The sequence below is a fragment of the Mobula birostris genome, chromosome 3 (assembly GCF_030028105.1).
Source record: "Mobula birostris isolate sMobBir1 chromosome 3, sMobBir1.hap1, whole genome shotgun sequence".
Lineage (NCBI taxonomy): Eukaryota > Metazoa > Chordata > Chondrichthyes > Myliobatiformes > Myliobatidae > Mobula > Mobula birostris.
In genome coordinates this window covers 217910204-217931939 of record NC_092372.1, presented here as the reverse complement: position 1 = coordinate 217931939, position 21736 = coordinate 217910204, and the positions used below count along the sequence as shown (strand labels likewise).

The 21736-nt window shown below is 41.9% G+C and overlaps 1 protein-coding gene across 1 annotated transcript in view; it reads left to right on the top strand.

Annotated features, from left to right (window-relative positions):
- gorasp1b (golgi reassembly stacking protein 1b) overlaps positions 1 to 21533 on the top strand; it is a 63028-nt gene extending 41495 nt beyond the window's left edge. Inside the window, exons 5-9 of the mRNA XM_072252075.1 lie at positions 1905 to 2035; positions 4033 to 4168; positions 13729 to 13858; positions 17102 to 17263; positions 18311 to 21533. Of these exons, the coding sequence (XP_072108176.1) occupies positions 1905 to 2035; positions 4033 to 4168; positions 13729 to 13858; positions 17102 to 17263; positions 18311 to 18576 (825 nt within the window). The 3' untranslated portion in view covers positions 18577 to 21533. The remainder of the gene's footprint in view (positions 1 to 1904; positions 2036 to 4032; positions 4169 to 13728; positions 13859 to 17101; positions 17264 to 18310) is intronic.
- The last annotated feature ends 203 nt before the right edge of the window (positions 21534 to 21736 follow it).

Below are 21736 nucleotides of genomic sequence, written 5' to 3'. Positions count from 1 at the left end.
AGGAAATTATCAATTTCTATCTTAAATATACCCACGGACTTGTCTGTAGCAGAGCATTTCACAGATTCACTACTCTCTGGCTAAAAAAAATCCTCCTTACCTCTGTTCTAAAAGGTCGCCCCTCAATTTTGAGGCTGTGCCCTCTAGTTCTGGGTACCCCCATCATAAGAAACATCCTCTCCACGTCCACTTTGTCTGGTCCTTTCAACATTCAGTAGGTTTCAATGAGATCCCCCCGCATTCTTCTAAATTCCAGCGATTACAGGGTCAAAGCTGTCAAATGGTCCTCATATGTTAACCCCTTTATTCCCAGGATCATCCTTGTGAACCTCCCCTGGACTCTCTCCAATGACAGCACATCCTTTCTGAGGTATGGGGCCCAAAACTTGACAATGCTCCAATTGTGGCCTGACTAGAGACTTATAAAGCCTCAGCATTATCTCTTTGCTTTAATATTCTATATCCCTTGAAATAAATGCCAACATTGCATTTGCCTTCTTTACCATAGATTCACCCTATAAATTAACCTTCTGAGAGTCTTGCACGAGGACTCCTAAGTCCCTCTGCACTTCTGATGTTTGAACCTTCTCCCCATTTAGATAATAGTCCACACTATTGTTCCTTTTACCAAAGTTCATTATCATACATTTCTCAACACTGTATTCCATCTGCCACTTTTTTGCCCATTCTTCCAATTTGTCTAAGTCCTGCTGTAATCACATTGCTTCCTCAGCACTATCTGCCCCTCCACCTCTCTTTATATCATCTGCAATCTTTGCCACAAAACTGTCCAACCATTATCCAAATCATTGACAAACAATGTGAAAAGTAGCGGTCCCAATACTCACCCTGAGGAACACCACTAGTCTCTGGCAGCCAACTGGAAAAGGCCCCTTTTATTCCCACTCACTGCCTCCTGCCTGTCAGCCATTCCTCTATCCATGTCAGTATCTTTCTTGTAATGCCGTAGGATTTTATCTTGTTAAGTAGCCTCATGTGTGGCACCTAATCAAACATCTTCTGAAAATCCAAGTAACTGACTCCTACTGTCTCTCCTTTGTCCACCCTGCTTGTTACTTCCTCGAAGAATTCTTAACAGATTTTTCAGGCTAGATTTCCCTTTACAGAAACCATGCTGGCTTTGACTTATCATTAGTCTCCAAGTACCTCGAAATCTCATCCTTGATAATAGACTCCAACACTTTCCCAAGCACTGAGGTTAGGCTAACTGGCCCATAATTTATTTTCTTTTGCCTTCTAAAAGAGTGGAGTGACATTTGCAGTCTTCCAGTCCTCTGGGACCATGCCAGAATCAAACAATTCTTGAACAGATCATGACCAATGCATCTGCTATCTCTTCAGCAACCTCTCTCAGGACTCTGGGATGTCATCCATCTGGTCCAGGTGACTTGTACACCTTAAGACCTTTGAGATTGCCTAGCACTTTTTCCTTTGTAATAGCAATGGCACTCACACCTGCTCCTTGACACTCACGGACCTCTGGCACACTGCTAGTGTCTTTCACAGTGGGCTGAAGGGCCTATACTGTACTATACATTTCTATATTCTGTGTAATGTCAGAAATTATTTAACTGTTTGAAGTTTTGGACCTTTCTACAAAGCAGAATTGTAAACCTACATACACTACATGGACCAACGTAGTTTGAAGGAACTCTTCCTCACCACTGCCTTCTCTGGCATTTAATATGGACAATGAATTTAGTAATGACAGATTCCTGTAAAATTAAACATTTTATATGTCAGCTTCACCCTGGCCATTACGTCCATCTGACTGAAATATCACAGATATTTGCCTTTTTATAAGTTAGTCATTGTGTGGATAATGTCATGGTGAGAGGGAATTGATTCAGTCGTGTCTAAATCAACCAATCTTTTTTACCCAGTCTGAAGATTTTTTCAACCTGGTTGAGGCATTTGAAGGAAAATCCCTGAAACTGCTGGTTTATAATAGTGAGACAGATACCACCAGAGACGTTATAGTTACGCCCAATGGTGCTTGGGGAGGAGAAGGAAGGTATGTGGTATTTGTTATAATTTATAATCTGTTTGGTGTGGAGACCACACAATCATGGAATTTTATTAACTATTGAACATTTTCCAAGTGTGTTTGCTCCCTCCTTTGCTATCAGGCAGGAAGAAAAGCTTGAGAGATTTTTTAAAAATGACGAATGGTGTTTTTTTTTTAGTTTCTCACCCCACTCCAGTAAATGCAGTTTTGTGCCTTAAGCCATTGCAATATTAGACCATAGCAGCAGAAATAGTGGTTAGTGTAATGCTATTACAGTGCCAGCAACCTGGCTTCAATTCCACCTCTCTCTGTAAGGAGTTTGTACATTCTCCCTGTGACCTCTGGGTGCTCCGTTTACCTCCTACATTCCAAAGATGTATGGGTTAGTTGGTTAATTGGTCATGTGGGTGTATTTGGACAGCGTTGGACTGGAAGGGCATGTTATTTTATCTCTAAATAACATAAGTAGTTTACAGAAATTTTTGTGCAGCTAATAAAAGTGATTAATTAAATCCTATCAATGGCAAGAGATAAACCTTCCAGAGTCCTGTTGAAGGGTCTTGGCCTGAAACATCAACTTTATTTCTTTCCATAGAGTCTGCCTGAATTGCTGAGTTCCTCCAGCATTTTCTGTGTGTTAACTTCCCAGCAGCTATGCATCAGAGGCAGTTAGACTCTCAGCAGTCGTGTTAAATTTGTTGCTTCCACTTAAATTTTCTCAGTCGTATTAGTGGCTGTTTAGACTGTGATTTCAGCAGTGAGTGGGGTGAGCGCCTCACACAAAATGCTGGAGGAACTCAGCAGGCCAGGCAGCATCTATGGAAGAAAACTACAGTCGACGTTTCGGGCTGAGACCCTTCGGTAGGACTGGAGAAAAAAAGCTGAGTTCATTTAGAAGGTTGAGGAAGGGGAGAGAGAAACACAAGGTGATAGGTGAAACCGGGAGGGAAAGGGATAAAGTAAAGAGCTGGTAAGTTGATTGGTGAAAGAGATACTGGGCTGGAGAAGGGGGAATCTGATAGGAGAGGACGGAAGACCATGGGAGAAAGAAAAGGGGGAGGTGATGGGCAGGCAAGGAGATGAGGTGAGAGAGGGAAAAGGGGGTGGGGAATGGTGGAGGGAGGGAAGCATTATCGAAAGTTCAAGAAATCAATGTTCATGCCATCAGGTTGGAGGCTACCCAGCCGGAATGAGGCAACCTGAGTATGGCCTCATCACGACAGTAGAGGAGGCCGTGGATTGACATATCAGAACGGGAATGGGAAATGGAATTAAAATGGGTGGCCACCGGGAAATCCCACTTCTTCTGGCAGACAGAGCATAGGTGCTCAGTGAAGCGGTCTCCCAATCTGCATCGGGTCTCACCAATACACAGGACGCTGCATTGGGAGCACTGGACACATACAGTGAGCCCAACAGACTCACAGGTGAAGTGTGGCCAGTGCAGTGGTAGGTGAGGACAAGAGGAACCCTATCTCTGGTAGGGTGTGGCCTCCTGTATATCATTGAAACCCTCCTGGTTCCACCTATCACCTTGTGTTTCTCTCTCCCCTTCCTCCACCTTTTAAATATACTCCTCAGCTCTTTTTCTCCAGTCCTGCGAAGGGTCTTTACCTGAAACGTGGGCTGTATTTTTTTCCATAGATGCTGTCTGGTCTGCTGAATTCCTCTAGCATTTTGTGTGTGTTGTTTGGATTTCCAGCATCTGCAGATTTTCTCTTGTTTGGGATAAGCATTTGTTTACTTTTCCTCAGTACAAAAGTTGTTTGATCTACTGAACCTTCTCAAATAAAATTTTCAAAACAATTTCAACCACCAATTCTAGTAACTTTTTTAAGCATGCATAGTAAAATGTTTGTTCATTGGTAGAAACAGAAATGTTGAACAGATCTGGCAGCCCAGCAGTGGTGGAGATGGAGTTAGTGTTGCAGATTAATAATGCTTCAAAAGAGCTTTACTTCCAAAAAATTTTAAGTTTCGCCTTGTGCTTTATTCTATTTCAGTTTGGGTTGTGGCATTGGATACGGTTATTTGCACAGAATCCCCTCCCAACCTGTTGTGCCAGAGAAGAAGATAGAGATTCCAGCACCCCCTGTGGCAAGTGCTGTACCTGAGAGTCCAGAGAATGGATACACAGAGGTGGGTAGCTGCTGGTTTGTGCACGACACTGACCTCGGTCTTACAGAAACTCTCTATGCAATTGTCATACTTGCCTATAAACCCATAGAGACATGCTCTTCAGTCCATCATATCTGTGCTAGCCAGGTAACTAGCTATACTAATTCCATTTTTTGACATTTGGCCCATAGCCTATGCCATAGTGTTTAGATGTCCATCTAAATACTTCTTAAATATTGTGGAAGTACCTGTGCCTGTCATCCCTCTGACATGATGGATTTCAGCCACTCTTTTCCACAAATCTCCTCCCTAATCTCTTACGTACTTACCCTAACTGTATGCTCTTTGCTTACTGAAATCTCTGCCAAGTAGAAATGTTTTTTGCTATCATAGAACATAGAACAGTACAGCACTGGGTGAACCATTTGGCCCAGAGTGTTGTGCCAGTCTTGATGCTAATTTACATGAAATGTCCTCCTCCTGTGTATCATCCATATCGCTCCGTACCCTTCATAGTCATGTGTCTGTCTAAAAGTCTCCTAACCTCCATCAAACTACCTACTTCAACAATTGTCCCCAGTGCTCTATTCTGAGACCTACTGTGAGCACCTTCCTGTGTAATGAAAAAAATGCCCCTTGCATACCTTTAAGCTACCCACCTCTATCTTTACAAGCATGTCCTCTCCTGAGATTTTGATATTACTAGCCTGGGGAAAAGATTCTAACAGATGCTATCTGTGCTTTTCATAATTTAAGTAAACCTCTGTCAGGTCTCCCCACAGCCTCTGACACTCAGGGGAGTACAGCCATAGTGTGTCCAATCTTTCTTTATAGCTCATACTCTTGAATCCAGGCAGCATCCTGGTTAACACTTTCAGCATCCTCTCCGCTCCTCTCCGCACCTCTCCTATAATGAAGTGACCAAACTGCATGCAATACTCCCAAGTCCTTTCTGTCTATCACAGAATTGTCCCAATAAGGCCCTCTCTCAACTTTTTCTCCTCAAAATAAAACAACCCAGCCTTCCAGTCTCTCCCCATAGCTGAAGCATACCATCCAGGACAACACACACAAAGTGCTGGGGGAACTTAGCAAGTCAGGCAGCATGTATGGAGGGGAATAAACAGTCGACGTTTCAGGCCAAGATCCTTCATCTTGCTGAGTTTCTCCAGCATTTTATGTGTGTTGCTCAAGATTTCCAGCATCTGCACCAATGTTCCCTCTAGTTTGTCATGACTAGTGTACGCAAAAATCTCATGCTGTGCAATTTTTTGCCCAGTGACTACAACGTGCACACTGAATAATTTCTTCAATAAAAACAGTATAAATAAGCCAGTTCTAAAATCTGCAGACTCCATGTTGTCAGCACTGTCCACATCTGAAACTGGAAAAGGAAATGTGATTGTGTATGATCTTGAAATATACTTAACATGCCAACGAGGTAGACGGTGACAACCTTTGTGCGCAGTTTAAATTCCTTTGTGCGTTAGTAGCAAAAGATGTGTGTGCATGCACACCTTGGAGGGAACATTGATCTGCAGAATCTCTTGTGTTTCTGATTTGTCATCCCAGATAGGTCAATCTCCTCTGGATTTCATGCCATCACACTCTTGTCTCCAGTTGTATATTTAGTATTATCAATATCTTACCTTCTACAGTGTTTATTCTTGAGATTAGGTTAGATTAGATTATGAGGACACGCAGTCCTCTTTTATTGTCATTTAGTAATGCATGCATTAAGAAATGATACAATATTCCTCTGGTGTGATATCACAGAAACACAGGACAGACCAAGACTGAAAAACTGACAAAAACCACATATTATAATATATAGTTACAACAGTGCAACAATACCATAACTTGATGAAAAACAGGCCATGGGCACGGTAAAAAAAGTTCAAAGTCTCTCGAAAGTCTCACATCTTACTCAGACGAGAGAAGGAAGAAAACTCTCCCTGCCATGCCCAACCACAGTCCGACTCTGAGTTGTCCGAAAACTTCGAGCCTCCGACCAGCCCTCCGACACCGAGCACCATCTCTGCTGAGCGCTTCGACCCCAGCCCCGGCCGCCAGCAGCAGGCAAAGCCGAGGATTTGGGGCCTTCCCTCTGGAGATTCTTGATCACACAGTAGCAGCGGCAGCGAACCAGGCATTTCAGAAGTTTCTCCAGATGTTCCTCTGTGTTTCTTACGGCTGTCTCCATCAAATCAGAATTGTGCACGGTACCCTATTTAACAAATACGATATCATTTCACCAGAGAGGCTGCGCACACTGCGTCGCGTCGCCATCTTCTCCTCCCGCCTTCTTGATGAAAGTTTAAGGGTTGAACTGCATATCCTTTAATGCAGCTCTGCTTCTGCATTCAAAGTGTCAAGAAGTTAGTGTTGTGAGTCAGATACCTTTTATTTAACTCACACATATTGAAACATACATTGAGCTGCATTGTTTGCTTTAGATCCAAAACACTGAGGGTGTGCTGGGGGCAGCCTACAAGTCTTGTCGCCGCACGTTCTAGCACCAAAATAGCATGCCCACAGTGCTCCACAGAACAGCACAAGCAGTCATAACAAAACAGCAGCAATAAAGCCCCTTTTATATAATGGGAATAAATTTCAGTTAAGAACTTCCACTCTTTCCAAAAGAAAATTGTCTAGTTTATCTATTTTCTGCAATCTGCATCCCTTGGATCTCTCTGCACATCCAATTTTGAAGTCCAATATGAATCTCAGTTTAATTGTTCTGACATTACCTACAGAGCCTTCACCTACCAAAGCTGTAAGTTCTGAAAAATCCCCCTTGAACATTTCTACAGGTTTCCTTATCCTCAAACACCCTCATCTTTGAAGCAATCCAGTATCCTAACTTACAAAATATAAAGTAAATTTAACTCTAAGTACATATATGTTACCATGTACAACTGAGATTTGTTTTCTTATGGGCATATTCGGTAAATCCAAGAAACAGTAGAATCAGTGAAAGACTGCACTCAACGGGACAAAGAAACAACCAGTGTGCAAAAGGCAACAAACTGTGTAAATACAAAATAAAATTAATAAATAATCAATAAATATTGAGGAAATGAGACAATGAGTCCTTGAAAGTTGTGGGAACAGTTCAGTGATGGGGCGAGTGAAGTTGAGTGGTTATCTTCACTGGGTCAGGAGCCTGATGATTGAGGGGTAATAACTGTTCCTGAGCTTGGTAGTGTGGATCCTGAGGCTCCTGATGGCAGCAGTGAGAAGTGAGCATGACCTGGGTGGCGGGGGTCCTGTGACAGCACTGTCTGTAGATGTGCTCAGTGGTGGGGGGAGGGCTTTACCTGCAGTGGACTAGGCTGTGTCCACTACTTTTAGTAGGACTTTCCTTCCGTTCAAGAGCATTGGTGTTTCCACACCAGGCTGTGATGCAACCAGTCAACATACTCTCTGTACATCTGTAGAAGTTTGTCAAAGTTTTTGATGTCATGCCAAATCCTCACAGACTTCTAAGGAAGAAGAGCTGCGGCCATGCTTTCTTTGTAATAGCAGTTGCATGTGGACCCAGGATAGATCCTCTGAAAATGATAACACCAAAGTGAAAATGAATAAAGTGCAAGGTGAAGATGGTTGGAAAGTACGTGCTGTACCCAGGACAGGTCCTCTGAAATGAATTTAAACCTCACGAACAAGAGAAAAAAAAATATGCAGATGCTGGAAGATTTAAACTACTTCTGAATTTAAACCTCTCCATCTCTGATTCCCCCATGAGGACTGACACATGGACCTCCAGTTTCCTCCTCTGAAGGTCAATAATCAGCTCCTTGGTTCCTTCTCTTTCTGGTTACTAACACTTCCATAGTGCTGACGCTCCTGTGGATGTTTCACTATCTGTAAATGCAGGCTGTGGATATTAAGTATAACCATCAATCTCTGAACTTCTTGCAGTAACAAATTGAAAACAGTTGGGGGAGCTGTAAGTTTGAATGACTCCAAATCATTACAATGAAAATAGTTTGCTGATCTTAACAAGGCAAATAGATACTTTATCAATCCCAAAGGAAATTACAGTATCACAGTAGCATTACAAGTGCACAGATATACAAATATACAAATATTAGAAGAGAAGTAAGAAAGAATAAAAAATAAATTACTTCAAACAGTCCAACAAGAGAGGGGAGGGGCTGGTCATCACTTCCCCAGCTATAAGTTGAGCCCTAATGGCTGAGGGTAAGAATGACCTCATATGACACTCTTTGGAGCAGTGCAGTTGCCTCTGTTTAGCCAAGATGGCATGCAGAGGGTGAGAAACATTGTCCAGAATTGCCAGGGTTTTCCATAGGGTCCTTTGGTCTACCACAGCCTCCAGTACAAAGTGCTGGAGGAACTCCGCAGGCCAGACAGCATCTATGGAATAAAGTACAGTCGGCGTTTCGGGCCGAGACACTTCGGCAGGACTGGAGAAAAAGATGAGTAGATTTGAAATCTACTCCTCGTCTTTTTTTCCAATCCTGCTGAAGGGTCTCGGTCCGAAACGTCGACTGTTCTTTTTCCATAGACGCTGCCTGGCCTGTGGAGTTCCTCCAGCATTTTGTGTGTATTGCTTGAATTTCCAGCATCTGCAGATTCTCTCTTGTTTGTGATTTGATAGCCTCCAGTATGACCAGTTTGACTCCTATAACAGAGCCAGCCTTTCTAATCAGTTTATTGAGCCTGTTGGCATTGCCCGTGTTGATGCCATTGCCATAGGACACCACCACATAGAAGATTGTACTGGTGACAAAAGACATGTAGAACATGTGAAAGAGAGGCCTGCATACTCCAAAGGACCTGTCTCTTCCGGAAGTAGAGGTGACTCTGGCCCTTCTTGTCCACAGTCTCTGTGTTGGTGCTCTACTCAAGTCTGTCAGACAGGTGCATCCACAGGTACTTGTCAGTCCTCACCATAAACAGTAGAGGAGCAGTGCAGGCTTAATTTTCCTAAAGTCCATCACCATCTCCTTTGTCTTACTGATGCTGAGCTGCAGATATTTATCTTGCACCATTTGACAAAGTCCCCTATCAGGGCCCTGTATTCATCCTCCCATCCTCCCATTATACACCCAACTATTACTGAGTCATCAAAGAATTTCTGCAGATGGCATGACTCATTGTTGTACCTAAAGTCTGAGGTATACAGGGTAAACAGGAAGGGAGACAATACAGTCCCCTGTGCTTGTTTTTAAAACCTTACACATTGGGCCGTATTATGTAACCTTACCGAGTGATTATAGCTCACCACAGGTGCCATGGTAGCATAGCAGTGCAATGCTGTTACAGCTCAGGGCGTCACAGTTCGGAGTTCAGATCTGGTTGGCACATCCTTACCGTCACCGTGCGTGTTTTCTCCAGGTGCTCCAGTTTCTCGCACTGTCCAAAGATGTGCCAGTAAGTAGGTTAGTTGGTCACTGTGAATTGTCCTGTGACTAGGCTAGTGTTAAATAGGTGGGCTGCTGGATGTTGCAGGCTCATTAAGCAGAAGAGGGTGTTCAACGCAGTATCTCTAAATAAATAAATAAACATAATATCAACTTATTAATAGATGCATATTCTTAAATGAAAGTTGGGTAGGTAATCAACACCTGATGCCTGTTACACTGGTCAACATCATAGCCAATTCCCTTGAAATTTAAAACGTATAGCTTTGTCTTAAATACATTCAGTGTTTGAGCCTGCACAGCCCTGTTAGGGAGCTGCAAAGAATTAACTGCCCAGAAGGTGAAGAAATTTCTTCTCTGTCCTGAAAACTGATCTTTATATTGAGATTCTGGCTTTTGGGGCTCTAACATTTAACAGTCATTCATTCTTTGAGGCACTGTTCCGTTTTTTTTGGATGTTTGCGAAGAAAAAGAATTTCAGGATGTATATTGTGTACATTTCTCTGACATTAAATGTACCTATGGAAACCTGTTGGTTTGAAACCCCTACTTGGGGAAATTAATCCCAACAAGCTGCAAGTGCTTTGTAACTTGGGCAAGCACAAGGTACAAGGCCCTTTGTGACATGACCTTCTGAATCCTCAAACCTGCCTCACTCTTAGTCATACTCTCTTACCTGACAAAATCATTAGTGTAAAGGGTGTGCCTTCTTTGTAGTATCCAGATAACTTACCTGTTCCTTGATACAATGCAGTGTCCGGATTTCTGTCTCTGACCTGAAATTCGTTGATTGGAGCTGCTTTCACCATGGATCTTAGTAGTTTCTGTCACCTCCCAAGTATTCCATCTATAACACATCTCTTGCTCTGCCATGCATGAATTAAAATAATCTCTTTATTTAATTTATTCAGTTATTCAACTCTTCATTTTCACCTCAATCTCATTGGAGTCCCTTGCTCACCAAATTCTATGCCCCATGGATTCCATACTTGAAAGTGACTGTGCTAAAGACATGTGATGCATTTTAGCTGTCAGTGACTTGCTTTCCCAGGTACCAAGGCTCTCGAGTGACCTAATTTCCATCAACAAGGTCTAGCTCATTACCCAACAACTACCTGGAGGGTACGGTCTCCCACTATATATCACTGTGATTTAAACTGCAAGATTAAGAGAGTTGAAAACTAAACAGATTTTTATTAGATTTAAATAGAATCATTTGTGTTTATAAACCAGACCCAGTTTATACTCAGATTGTAAATTTTAGCAAAACCCCTCACATCCTCTTGACCATCTGCTCCTCTATTGACGGCTTTGACTTTTGCTGGGCCGTGTTCTCATCAGATCTTGTTCTTCAATAGCCTCCCAGGTTACCATTCTCCATGCAAGTTTGGACGGACTGCAGGAACGGTATTTGACCATGTGAAGAGCTGGGGTCATTGTGCCGTCACGGGCATATCTGTTAGGAGGGGTTCACTGAAGCCCACCATGTTGCTACAATAACCAATCCTGTTTATCCTATTCCTAACACTCTGATACTGGGGACCAGATCCATCTCACTACTCAGCAGACATCAGGCACGTGGCCTTCTCGGGGTGGAGGAGCAGCACCTTCTATTCTGTCTGGGTAGCCTCCAACCTGATGGCATGAATATCAATTTCTCCTTCCAGTTTGAAAACAATTATCTCCCCCTCCCCTCTTCTATTCCCCACTCTGGCCTCTTCTCACCTGCCTATCATCTCCTTCCCTTTCTCCTATGGCCCACTCCCCTCTCTTATCAGATTCCTTCATTTCCAGCCCATTACCTTTCCCTCCCACCTGGCTTCACCTATCACCTTCTATCTATCCCTCATCCCCTCCTCCCCACCCTCTTATTCTGGCATCTTTCCAGTCCTGATGAAGGGTCTCAGCCCAACAGATCGATGTTTATCCATTTCCATAGACGCTGCCTGATCTGCTGAGTTCGTCCAGCATTTTGTGTGTGTTGCTAGAAATGCTGAATGGGTTTAGCATCTAAGGAGAGAAGGGCAGACATGACGTAATTGCCAAACTTGTATTTTGTGGTCAGTGTTAGCTATACAGGTTTCCCCCACATCCGAAGGTAGAGCGTTCCTATGAAACGGTTTGTAAGCTGGAATGTCGTAAGGCGAAGAAGCAATTACCATTTATTTATGTGTGAAAAATTTGTGAGCGTTTGCAAACCCAAAAATAACCTAACAGATCATGCCAAATAACACATAAAACCTAAAATAACAGTAACATATAGTAAAAGCAGGAATGATATGATAAATACACAGCCTATATAAAGTAGAAATAATGTATCTACAATCATTGCCACACTATTCTCCGTAGCGAAAATCTCACACAAGCGCTCTCAGCAGAAACACTCTCTCCAGTAACCTTTAAGCTATGAAGCTGCCAAATCATACCAAATAACACATAAAAATATACAGCCTATATAAAGTAGAATAATGTATGTACAGTGTAGTATCACTTACTGGAATCGGGAAGACAGCGAGCACACTGATGATGGTGTGTTAGGCTGAGTCGTCAGAGGCTGGGGTGGTGCAGTGGACCCCAACCTCCAGGCCGCCAACCGATACCGATCTGCGAAGCATGCAGGGGTGAAGCGGTAGCCGGAACGCATCCAGCACATCTTTAAGAAAAAAGCCGAAATAAACAAGCTAATTGATTAGGTGTTGCCCAGCATGTAAATGTCGACCCAGATCAGAGGCAACGCAATCGGCAGTCGTCTATGACCTGGGCCGACATTTAAGTGCCGGGCGGCACCTAAATAATTAGCATGTTTATTTCGGCTTTTTTCTTAAAGATGTGTTGGGCGCGTCCCAGCTACCGCTGCATTCTCCACAGCAATGTATCGGTCCGCGGCCCAGGGGTTGGGGTGGTGGGACACTGTCATCGTCGTCTGTTTCCATCAGGGCAGGCAGGTCATCTTCCTCTATGTCTGCCTGCCTCGATATTGAAGGTTGAGGTTGGTCATCTGCTGTGGCTGATGTGGAAGGCTTGAAAAATGGCAGTATGCTTGACTGCTTAGCCTCGCGCATTTTTCTATCATACAGTTCTTTGTAAGCACTCAAACCATCTTGCAAATATACCCTAAACCAATGTACCCTTTCAAAATTAAAGTCGTACTTTATCATTGCAGTGAAAATCTCACGCAGTTTCTTCACATTCAGTTCCTGGATGACTTCACTTTCGGTCCGTTCGCTACTGCATTCGGTTTCGATTGTTATCCTTTCCTCTTCCAATTGCATCAGCTCTTCATCTATCAGTTCTTGGTCATGGGATGCCAAAAACTCTTCAACATCATCTTCGTCAACTTCCACAAGCCAAACTCACTTCGTCCTTACTTCGTTCACCACGATCGAAATGCTTAATTATGTCTAGTTTTATGCTAAGTGTAACACCCTTATGAGCTCTTTTAGGCTTTTCTGATAACTTAGAACTCATCTTGCTAACGGCTGCTTGCAAGCACGTGTTTAAGCAATGCCGGCTAGAATGCAGTTCGGGGGGAGAAGCTTGGCTGCTCGGAGTGCGCGCTGCTTTTTTTCGTAACAGTGAAAACACCTTCTGTTAGTGAAAACAGGTAACCAATGTAGGTCTTTTGTAACAGTGAGGTTTTGTAAAGCAAACATTCGAAAAGTGGGAGACACCTGTATTACCTGATAACTCAAGAACCTGTTCATGGTGAGATACATTCTTAAACTTATTAACAAAGTAGTATATATATGTTAACTATATACCACCTTGATACTCATTTCCTTTCAGGCATTTACAGGAAAAAAAGAAATGGAATAAAATTTTACAAGAAATGATACACAAACAGACAAAGACTGACAAGCAGCCCATATTCAAAAGAAGACAAACTGTGCAAATAGAAATCATACTGATAACATGAGTTGTAAAGAGTCTTTGAAAGTGAGTTTGTATGCTGTAGGATCAGTCCAGAGTGGTAGTGAATGAAGTTATCCATGCCAGTGCAGGGGACAGATAGTTAAAGAGTAACGAGCCTGTTGGTGTGCGACCTTGAGGCCCCAACAGGAGTACATTTCAGATTGAGATTTACAGTAGCAGCGTTATGAAGTGACCCAATTTGAATTGTCTTTTGCAGTATGGTTTTCATCAAGCATGCTGAAAGTAAAGTAGAATACTTGTTTATTTATTTATTAGGCACCATTGGTAGCCCCCAGCACACCGACTGACAGACCTGCTGAGAGTTCAGGCCTGGAGCAGGGACTGGCAGAACTGACAATGGAAAGCTCCCTCCTTCCTCCTCCAATACAGCGTGTAATGGATCCAGGTAAATGAATAATTTTAATTCCACTTTGAAATCAAAGATACTGATGTCAGAAGATCCACAGAAGCTCCCTTCATTAAAAAAATTAGGTCCTACTCAGCAAACCTGAATTGAAAGATTCCACAAGAATCACTTTGGGCACAGATTTGAGATGAGGGTTAGAAATACACTCAGTGGCCACTTTATTAGGAGCATCTACTCATTAATGCAAATAAATAATTATTCAATCATGTGGCAGCAACTCAATACATAAGAGCATGTTGCAGAGGTTCAGTTGCTGTTCAGACCAAATATAATGAGGTGTGATTTAAGTGGAATGATTGTTGGTGCTAGACAGGGTGGTTTGAGTATCTCAGAAACAGCTGATCTCCTAGGATTTTCAAGCACAACAATCTTTAGAGTTTGCAGAGAATGGTGTGAAAAGCAATACACATCCAGTGAATGGTACTTCTATGGGCAAAATTGCCTTGTTAATGAGAAAGGTCAGAGGAGAATGGCTGGACTGGTTCAAGCTGACAGGAAGGTGATAGTAACTCAAATAACCACACGTTACAACAGTGGTGTTCAGAAGAGCATCTCTGAACACACGCTTCGAACCTTGAAGTGGGTGGGCTACAGCAGCAGGCGACCACACAAGGTTCCACTCCTGTGCTTAATAAAGTGAGTATATACAGGAGGTTCTGGAGGTAGGCATTTCACAGGTGGTGGTGGTTATCAAGAACATGTTGCCGGGGGAGTCATGGAGACAGATACAAATACAATGTGTGAAAGGCATTTGAATCAGAATCAGGTTTATTATAGAACCATAGAAACCATAGAAACTACAGCACAGAAACAGGCCTTTTGGCCCTTCTTGGCTGTGCCGAACCATTTCCTGCCTAGTCCCACTGACCTGCACATGGACCATATCCCTCCATACACCTCCCATCCATGTAGCTGTCCAATTTATTCTTAAATGTTAAAAAAGAACCCGCATTTACCACCTCGTTTGGCAGCTCATTCCATACTCCCACCACTCTCTGTGTGAAGAAGCCCCCCCTAATGTTCCCTTTAAACTTTTCCCCCCTCACCCTTAACCCATGTCCTCTGGTTTTTTCTCCCCTTGCCTCAGTGGAAAAAGCCTGCTTGCATTCACTCTATCTATACCCATCATAATTTTATATACCTCTATCAAATCTCCCCTCATTCTTCTACGCTCCAGGGAATGAAGTCTTAACCTATTCAACCTTTCTCTGTAACTGAGTTTCTCAAGTCCCGGCAACATCCTTGTAAACCTTCTCTGCACTCTTTCAACCTTATTTATATCCTTCTTGTAATTTGGTGACCAAAACTGAACACAATACTCCAGATTCGGCCTCACCAATGCCTTATACAACCTCATCATAACATTCCAGCTCTTATACTCAATACTTTGATTAATATAACCAGCATGTGTCATGAAATTTGTTAACTTAGCAGCAGCTAAGTAATATTATGTAATTATATTATGTAATACATAATATAGGGGTGGGGGGGGAGATAAATAATAAAATAATAAATCAATTACAGTATGCATATATTGAATAGAATTAAAAATCATGCAAAAGACAAATAATATATATTAAAAAGTGAGGTAATGTTCAAGGATTCAATGTCCATTTAGGATGGCAGAGGGGAAGAAGCTGTTCCTGAATCGCTGAGTGTGTGCTTTCAGGCTTCTGTACCTCCCACCTGATGGTAACAGTGAGAAAAGGGCATGCCCTGGATGTTGGAGGTCCTTAATAATTGATGCTGCCTTTCTGAGACACTGCTCCTTGAAGATGTCCTGGGTACTTTGTAGGCTAGTACTCAAGGTGGAGCTGACTAAATTTACAACCTTCTGCACTTCTTTCGGTTCTGTGCAGTAGCCCCCCCCCCCCCACCACCCATACCAAACAGTGATGCAGCCTGTCAGAATGCTCTCCACTGTATATTTATAGAAATTTTTAAGTGTATTTGTTGACGTACCAAATCTCTACAAGCTCCTAATGAAGTATAGTCACTGTCATGACTTCCTTATAATTGCATCAATATGTTGGGACCAGGTTAGTTCCTCAGAGATCTTGACACCCAGGAACCTGAAGCTGTTCACTCTCTCCACTTTTGATCCCTCTATGTGCTCCTTCGTCTTACCCTTCCTGAAGTCCATAATCAGCTCTTTCGTCTTACTAGTGCTGAGTGCCAGGTTGTTGCTGCAACACCACTCCACTAGTTGGCATAACTCACTCCTGTACGCCCTCTTGTCACCATCTGAGATTCTACCAACAATGGTATATTTATAGATGGTATTTGAGCTATGCCTAGCCACACAGTTAAGGGACTATGGAGAGTAGAGCAGTGGGCTAAGTACACATCCCTGAGGTACACCAGTGTTGATCATCAGCGAAGAGGAGATGTTATCACCAATCCACACAGATTGTGGTCTTCCAGTTAGGAAATTGAGGATCTAATTGCAGAGGAAGGTACAGAGGCCCAGGTTCTGTAACTTCTCAATCAGGATTGTGGGAATGATGGTATTAAATGCTGAGTTATAGTCGATGAACAGCATCCTGATGTAAGTGTTTGTGTTGTCCAGGTGGTCTAAAGCCGTGTGGAGAGCCATTGAAATTGCATCTGCTGTTGACCTATTGTGGCGATAGGCAAATTGCAATGGGTCCAAGTCCTTGCTGAGGCAGGAGTTCAGTCTAGTCATGACCCACCTCAAAGCATTTCATTACTGTAGATGTGAGTGCTACTGGGCGATAGTCATTAAGGTAGCTCACGTTGTTCTTCTTTGGCACTGGTATAATTGTTGCCTTTTTGAACTTCCACCCGTAACAGTGAGAGGTTGAAAATGTCCTTGAATGCTCCCGCCAGTTGGTTGGTGCAGGTTTTCAGAGCCTTACCAGGTACTCCATCGGGACCTTCTGCCTTGTGAGGGTTCACTCTCTTTAAAGATAGCCTAACGTAGGATAGGTATAGAGGGATAACGGCCTAATGTGGGTGTACAGCATTAGCATGGGGGGAAAGGGTATTGTTGTTGATTTTGTTTTGCAACTTGCAGCCGCCTGACCTTGAAGACATAATGAACGTTTTCTTTAATACCATTCTCTTTGCTGATTGTTGTACTGTTTCGTTGATAGACTGTTAAAGAAATTAGATGGCTGTGGTCATGTTGTAATGTATAGAGGCGCCCAGAAATGTAGATAATGGGTCATGGTTTAATCTGTCACTTGTACTCTTGAACAGGTTTTCCGCCTGCTTCTGTCGATGTCCCCGTGACTCATGACCTAACCAAAATATTGAACGCGTCACTGTCCTCTTCTTCCTCATCCACCTTTAATGCAACAACAGAAAGCAATACAGGAACGGATGGCTTTCTCACCAATGAAGAACTTGACCTCCACTCTGGTAAGTGTAACCAATAGCCAGCTTTAGTTGTCTTAGGTCCCACACAACCAGGTTTAGGAACATTTACTACCCTTCAACGATTAGGCTCCTGAACCAGTGTGGGTAACTTCACTCACCTCAACGCTGAACTGATTCCTCAACCTATGGACTCACTTTCAAGGTCTCTACAACTCATGTTCTCAGTATTATTTATTTACTATTTATTTGGTTTTTTTTTTTGTATTTGCCATTTGTCTTTTGCCACATTCTTTGTGTGCAGTTTGTCAGTGATTCTGTTTGGTTTCTTTGTTCTTCTGTGAATGCTTGCAAGAAAGTGGATCTCAGGGTAGTATATGGAGACATAAGCAGACTTTGGTAATGAATTTACAGTGAACTTTGAACTTTGCCAGATTGTACACTCCAACACCAGAAACATTACAACAGTCAAAGCTGACTTTGTCTTCCTGCTAATCCCAAGCATAGCCTTTATTTGTGGAGTGTATATGTGTGTGTCAGAATCAGGTGTATTATCACTGAGTCATGAAATTTGTTGTTTTGCAGTTAGAGTACAATTTTTTTTAATGTTACAGTAAGAAAGTGTATTAGAAGTGCAGAAAAGGTATTCATGAACTGTTCATAAATCTGATGCGGAGGGGGAGAAATTGTTCCTAAATTGTGTGTGTGAATCCATGAATGCTATTTTGATAAAAATGTTTCATGGTCTGATAAACTACAAAACAATTGGTTAAATATGTTGATTATGTTTCCTAAACAATATTTTAAATTTGAGATGAGATCCCAGTTAAGTGTCACATGGTGCTACAGCACAGAAACAGGCCATTTGGCCCATCTAGTCCATGCTTTAGTTGCTTTGCCTATGAACTTAATTCCCTACCTCCTCAGTTTGTCAACTTGCATTATGCTGCCAGTGGTTATGACTGAATAGACATAAACTGCTCTCGTTGCTCTTAAACCAATCCATTGTGGGGAAGATGTGTTGCAATAATTGACAGTGAATGTATCTGATTGACTGACAGTGAATTTGTTATTGCTTTGTTTCTAATGTAGACCAAGGTGGTGCAGTGACTCCCGAAGGTCAGACCTCTGGTAGTTCAGCGCCCCCTGCTGCTGCTTCCTCACTGGAACGAGAACCAGATCAGGATCTCTTGGACATGACTGCCACTTCATCCCCTTCCTCTGCTGAGATGTCACCAGATACTGCCCAGACAGAGTCTTCACCAGAGGATCAGAAGGAACAGCCGTTGCAAGAGGAAGATTCTACCACCCACGATCCCCAATTGACCAAAGATGAAACAGACGGATTGTTGAGTTGAGAAGACTACACAACCAATGCACAGCAGCACATTAGACTTTTATGGTGACTAATTGCTTTACCTGGGTTTACTTTTAAATGTATAAACTGGTAACTATTGTACATGAAGCAAGCAAATGTATTTAGGCCTGTATCTTTGCTCCTTGTCTGAAGGAAACAACACTGACAATTTCATGGCTTCTGTCATAGTGTGGGATGCCTGAAGTTACTTGTTCCAAGGTGCAAGAAGCAATGAGGAATCTTTCACTGAAAGTTACTGTAACTGTTTGCTAAATCTCTGTTTCTGACCACAGGCCTCCCTTTTCCTTAAAAAAAGTTACCTTAATTTTATTTTTTAATTGTTCAGAATCATTTTTAAGCTACAGTCAGGGGAATGGAATTGGAATGGAAAATTTTTCTAATGAAAATATATTTTAAGCTCTTTTTTGCCTTCTAAATATATTTTTCTTCAGTGCAACACTACCGTGGCAACATAGGATTACTGCTGTTAGATTTTTGGATAGAATTTGAGGCAGTGGCTATGAGCAGAAAGACCGGAAGAGTTCCTGAACTTCAGAATATATTGGGAACTTCAGATCCCTTTGATTATTAAGTCACTCGATTTTATTCTCTGTCCTTCAAGCTGAATGTAGGTAGTTTGCTCAGAGCAGAACGTTGTTACTGTTTGAAGAAAATGTTGCTTGTTGAGAGTTGGGTGGAGTACCAGTGAGATGATTGAGTTGGAGGTGCATATAGAGTAAGTGTAAGAGTGTAGAATTTAACACGGTATCAGCTACCTGTCTTTATTGATTTTTCTTTCATATCCTGGTATTTTTTTTCTTTTTCCCAAAGTTAAACTGTTGTCAATAGAAGGTATTTAATGTCTCTGGGTTAAATAAATTGCAAAAACATAATTCTTCCACTTTACTACTGAACCAGTGAAACCCAGTTAACTCCCTGGGTACACAACCATTCCGTCTCATTCTCAGGCATAGTAGTACATTGAGAAATGGACATTAATAACCTCTTCTGTGTTTACATACTAGTTCCGTATAACTGGACTTAAAGGACAGTCTAGCTATTGTGTTAACTAGTTGCCTTACTTAAGGCTTTAAAAAAGGCAAACAATTGATTTTGCACTCTTTCCCCAACTATGATAATTCATATCTATGCAAACATTATGATTTTTGGATAACAATTTTACATTCTTTTACTTTCTGCTTTACTGAGGCAATTAGGACTTTGGCCAGTCTTCTCACAGTGGTCAGGAGGCTCTCTGATCTTGGCTAGTGCTATAGTTATGTCCAATTCTTACAGCTTCCCACAAGAAAATTCCAGCAGTAATCACTGAAAGCAGTTGTTTCTTTAGCTATTTCCAAGGCACTTCCTTTGCTATGTCCTGCCACGTTTAAGCCAAAGACTAAACAGCTTTCTACTTTGATTGAAATAATTGTTGAAAGTACAGTATAATATACAGAGTTTCCACAGTGTTAATTCTGTATTACCTAAACAAGTCATGTTTAGAATGTGTTGCGGTTTCTTTCCACAAAATACTACTTTGCAGAAGCATAACCTTGCACAATGCATCAGCTTACATTTTAAATAGGTGACTTCAGATGCTGCTTAATATTTGTGCCAATTAATGAAGGGTTTGAGGATTTTTGAAATGCTTTTCCTAGTAACGCACAAGGTACTGACTGATTAAAGTTGTGATAGGGGCATGGTTAATTCTACATGTGGGTAGAATTTTTCTAGTTTCTAGGAACATACAGATGAAGCCAATGTTCTAACCGGTTACAACGCCAGTAATTTTCCTGTCAACATATTTTGTAAGTAGCGCTTTCTTTTAAGTGGGAGTGTTTATTTTTCCTTAATCACTGAACCTTATTTTGTCTGACTGATACTTAAGTTATGGTCACTGTTTAAATGGGGCTTTTTAAATACACTAAGACATAAAACAATCATGTTTACACGTTGCTGGGGAATAATTTAGACTAGATGTGGACGATCTGTACTGCTGTGAGATGTACACTCATTTTGGGTCAAAGTAATCTCTCTGCAGAGCTCGAATGTCGCTCTGTTTTACGAAGATGCTGAGAGACCTTTGAAGTTTTTAACCAAGATTCTCCTGTCAAGATTGCTGTTTGCAAATTCTAGATTTTCCAAACCCACTGGTGCCCCCATTTGTTGTATCTCTTATCAAGAACACAGGTAAATTATAGGGTGCTGAAAGACCTCGAACAAGGTCAGAATGATGCAGCTTAAATGAGCAACTTGCCAAAGGGGATGATGCATAGTATCTTCACCATGGTTTCTTTCAAGAGGTCAATTCTGTTTTCCTAAAGGTTTCATGGCATTGGTATTATACCAATTAATGGGTGCTTATTTAAATAGTCATGTATTAAATGAACAGCCCTAAAATGCTTGATCATCTTCAATTTTTTGAATAGTTCTTGTAGTGCAAATTTTGGTAGACAGTTTGAATTACCAGATGAAATGTGCTGGGTTACTAGTCCACACCGTGACTCTAAATGTTCGCATGACATCAGCATTTCGCCAGCTTTGTATTCACGTTGCCACAAAAATGTTTTCACTGCTTCACGGTTGCACCTTTCCATCATGGCAGGAAGGATCAAATGACCAGGAGGCCAGTCCTGTTAAAATAAAAGTGTTGCCAATGGATTGAACACTGATGCTCACTCCCACAAGCCAACCTGAACCTCCTTTTGTCAAACCTCCAGCATTCAGTCTGTTTGTGGCCTAGTTTAACTTCCACATCTGTAAGTGTGTTTATGTCGACGGGTGTTGCTTTTCATATAATCTGTACATAAATGACACACTGTACTGGCAATAAGAAATTCCTGAGAAGGTGAATGTTGACAAAAGATAATTGTATTCTTTTGACAAAAGTATAATATATGGTTTTATGTTGAATGATGGGTTAATAATGTCTTTTTGAAAGCATTAAAATTTTTAATGAGTACTACATTTTTAATCTGGTCTGAATTTCTAACGCAAGATCCCATCTAATGGAAAAGTGGCTGGATCGTCCGTTTTGATGACTGTATTGAGTGGGACTTTGTGCTGGCATTGGAGAAGGTCCAGAGGAGGTTTACAAGAATTATGCTGGGAACGAAAAGGTTAATGTATGAGGAGAGTTTGGTGGCTCTGGGCTTGTTTTG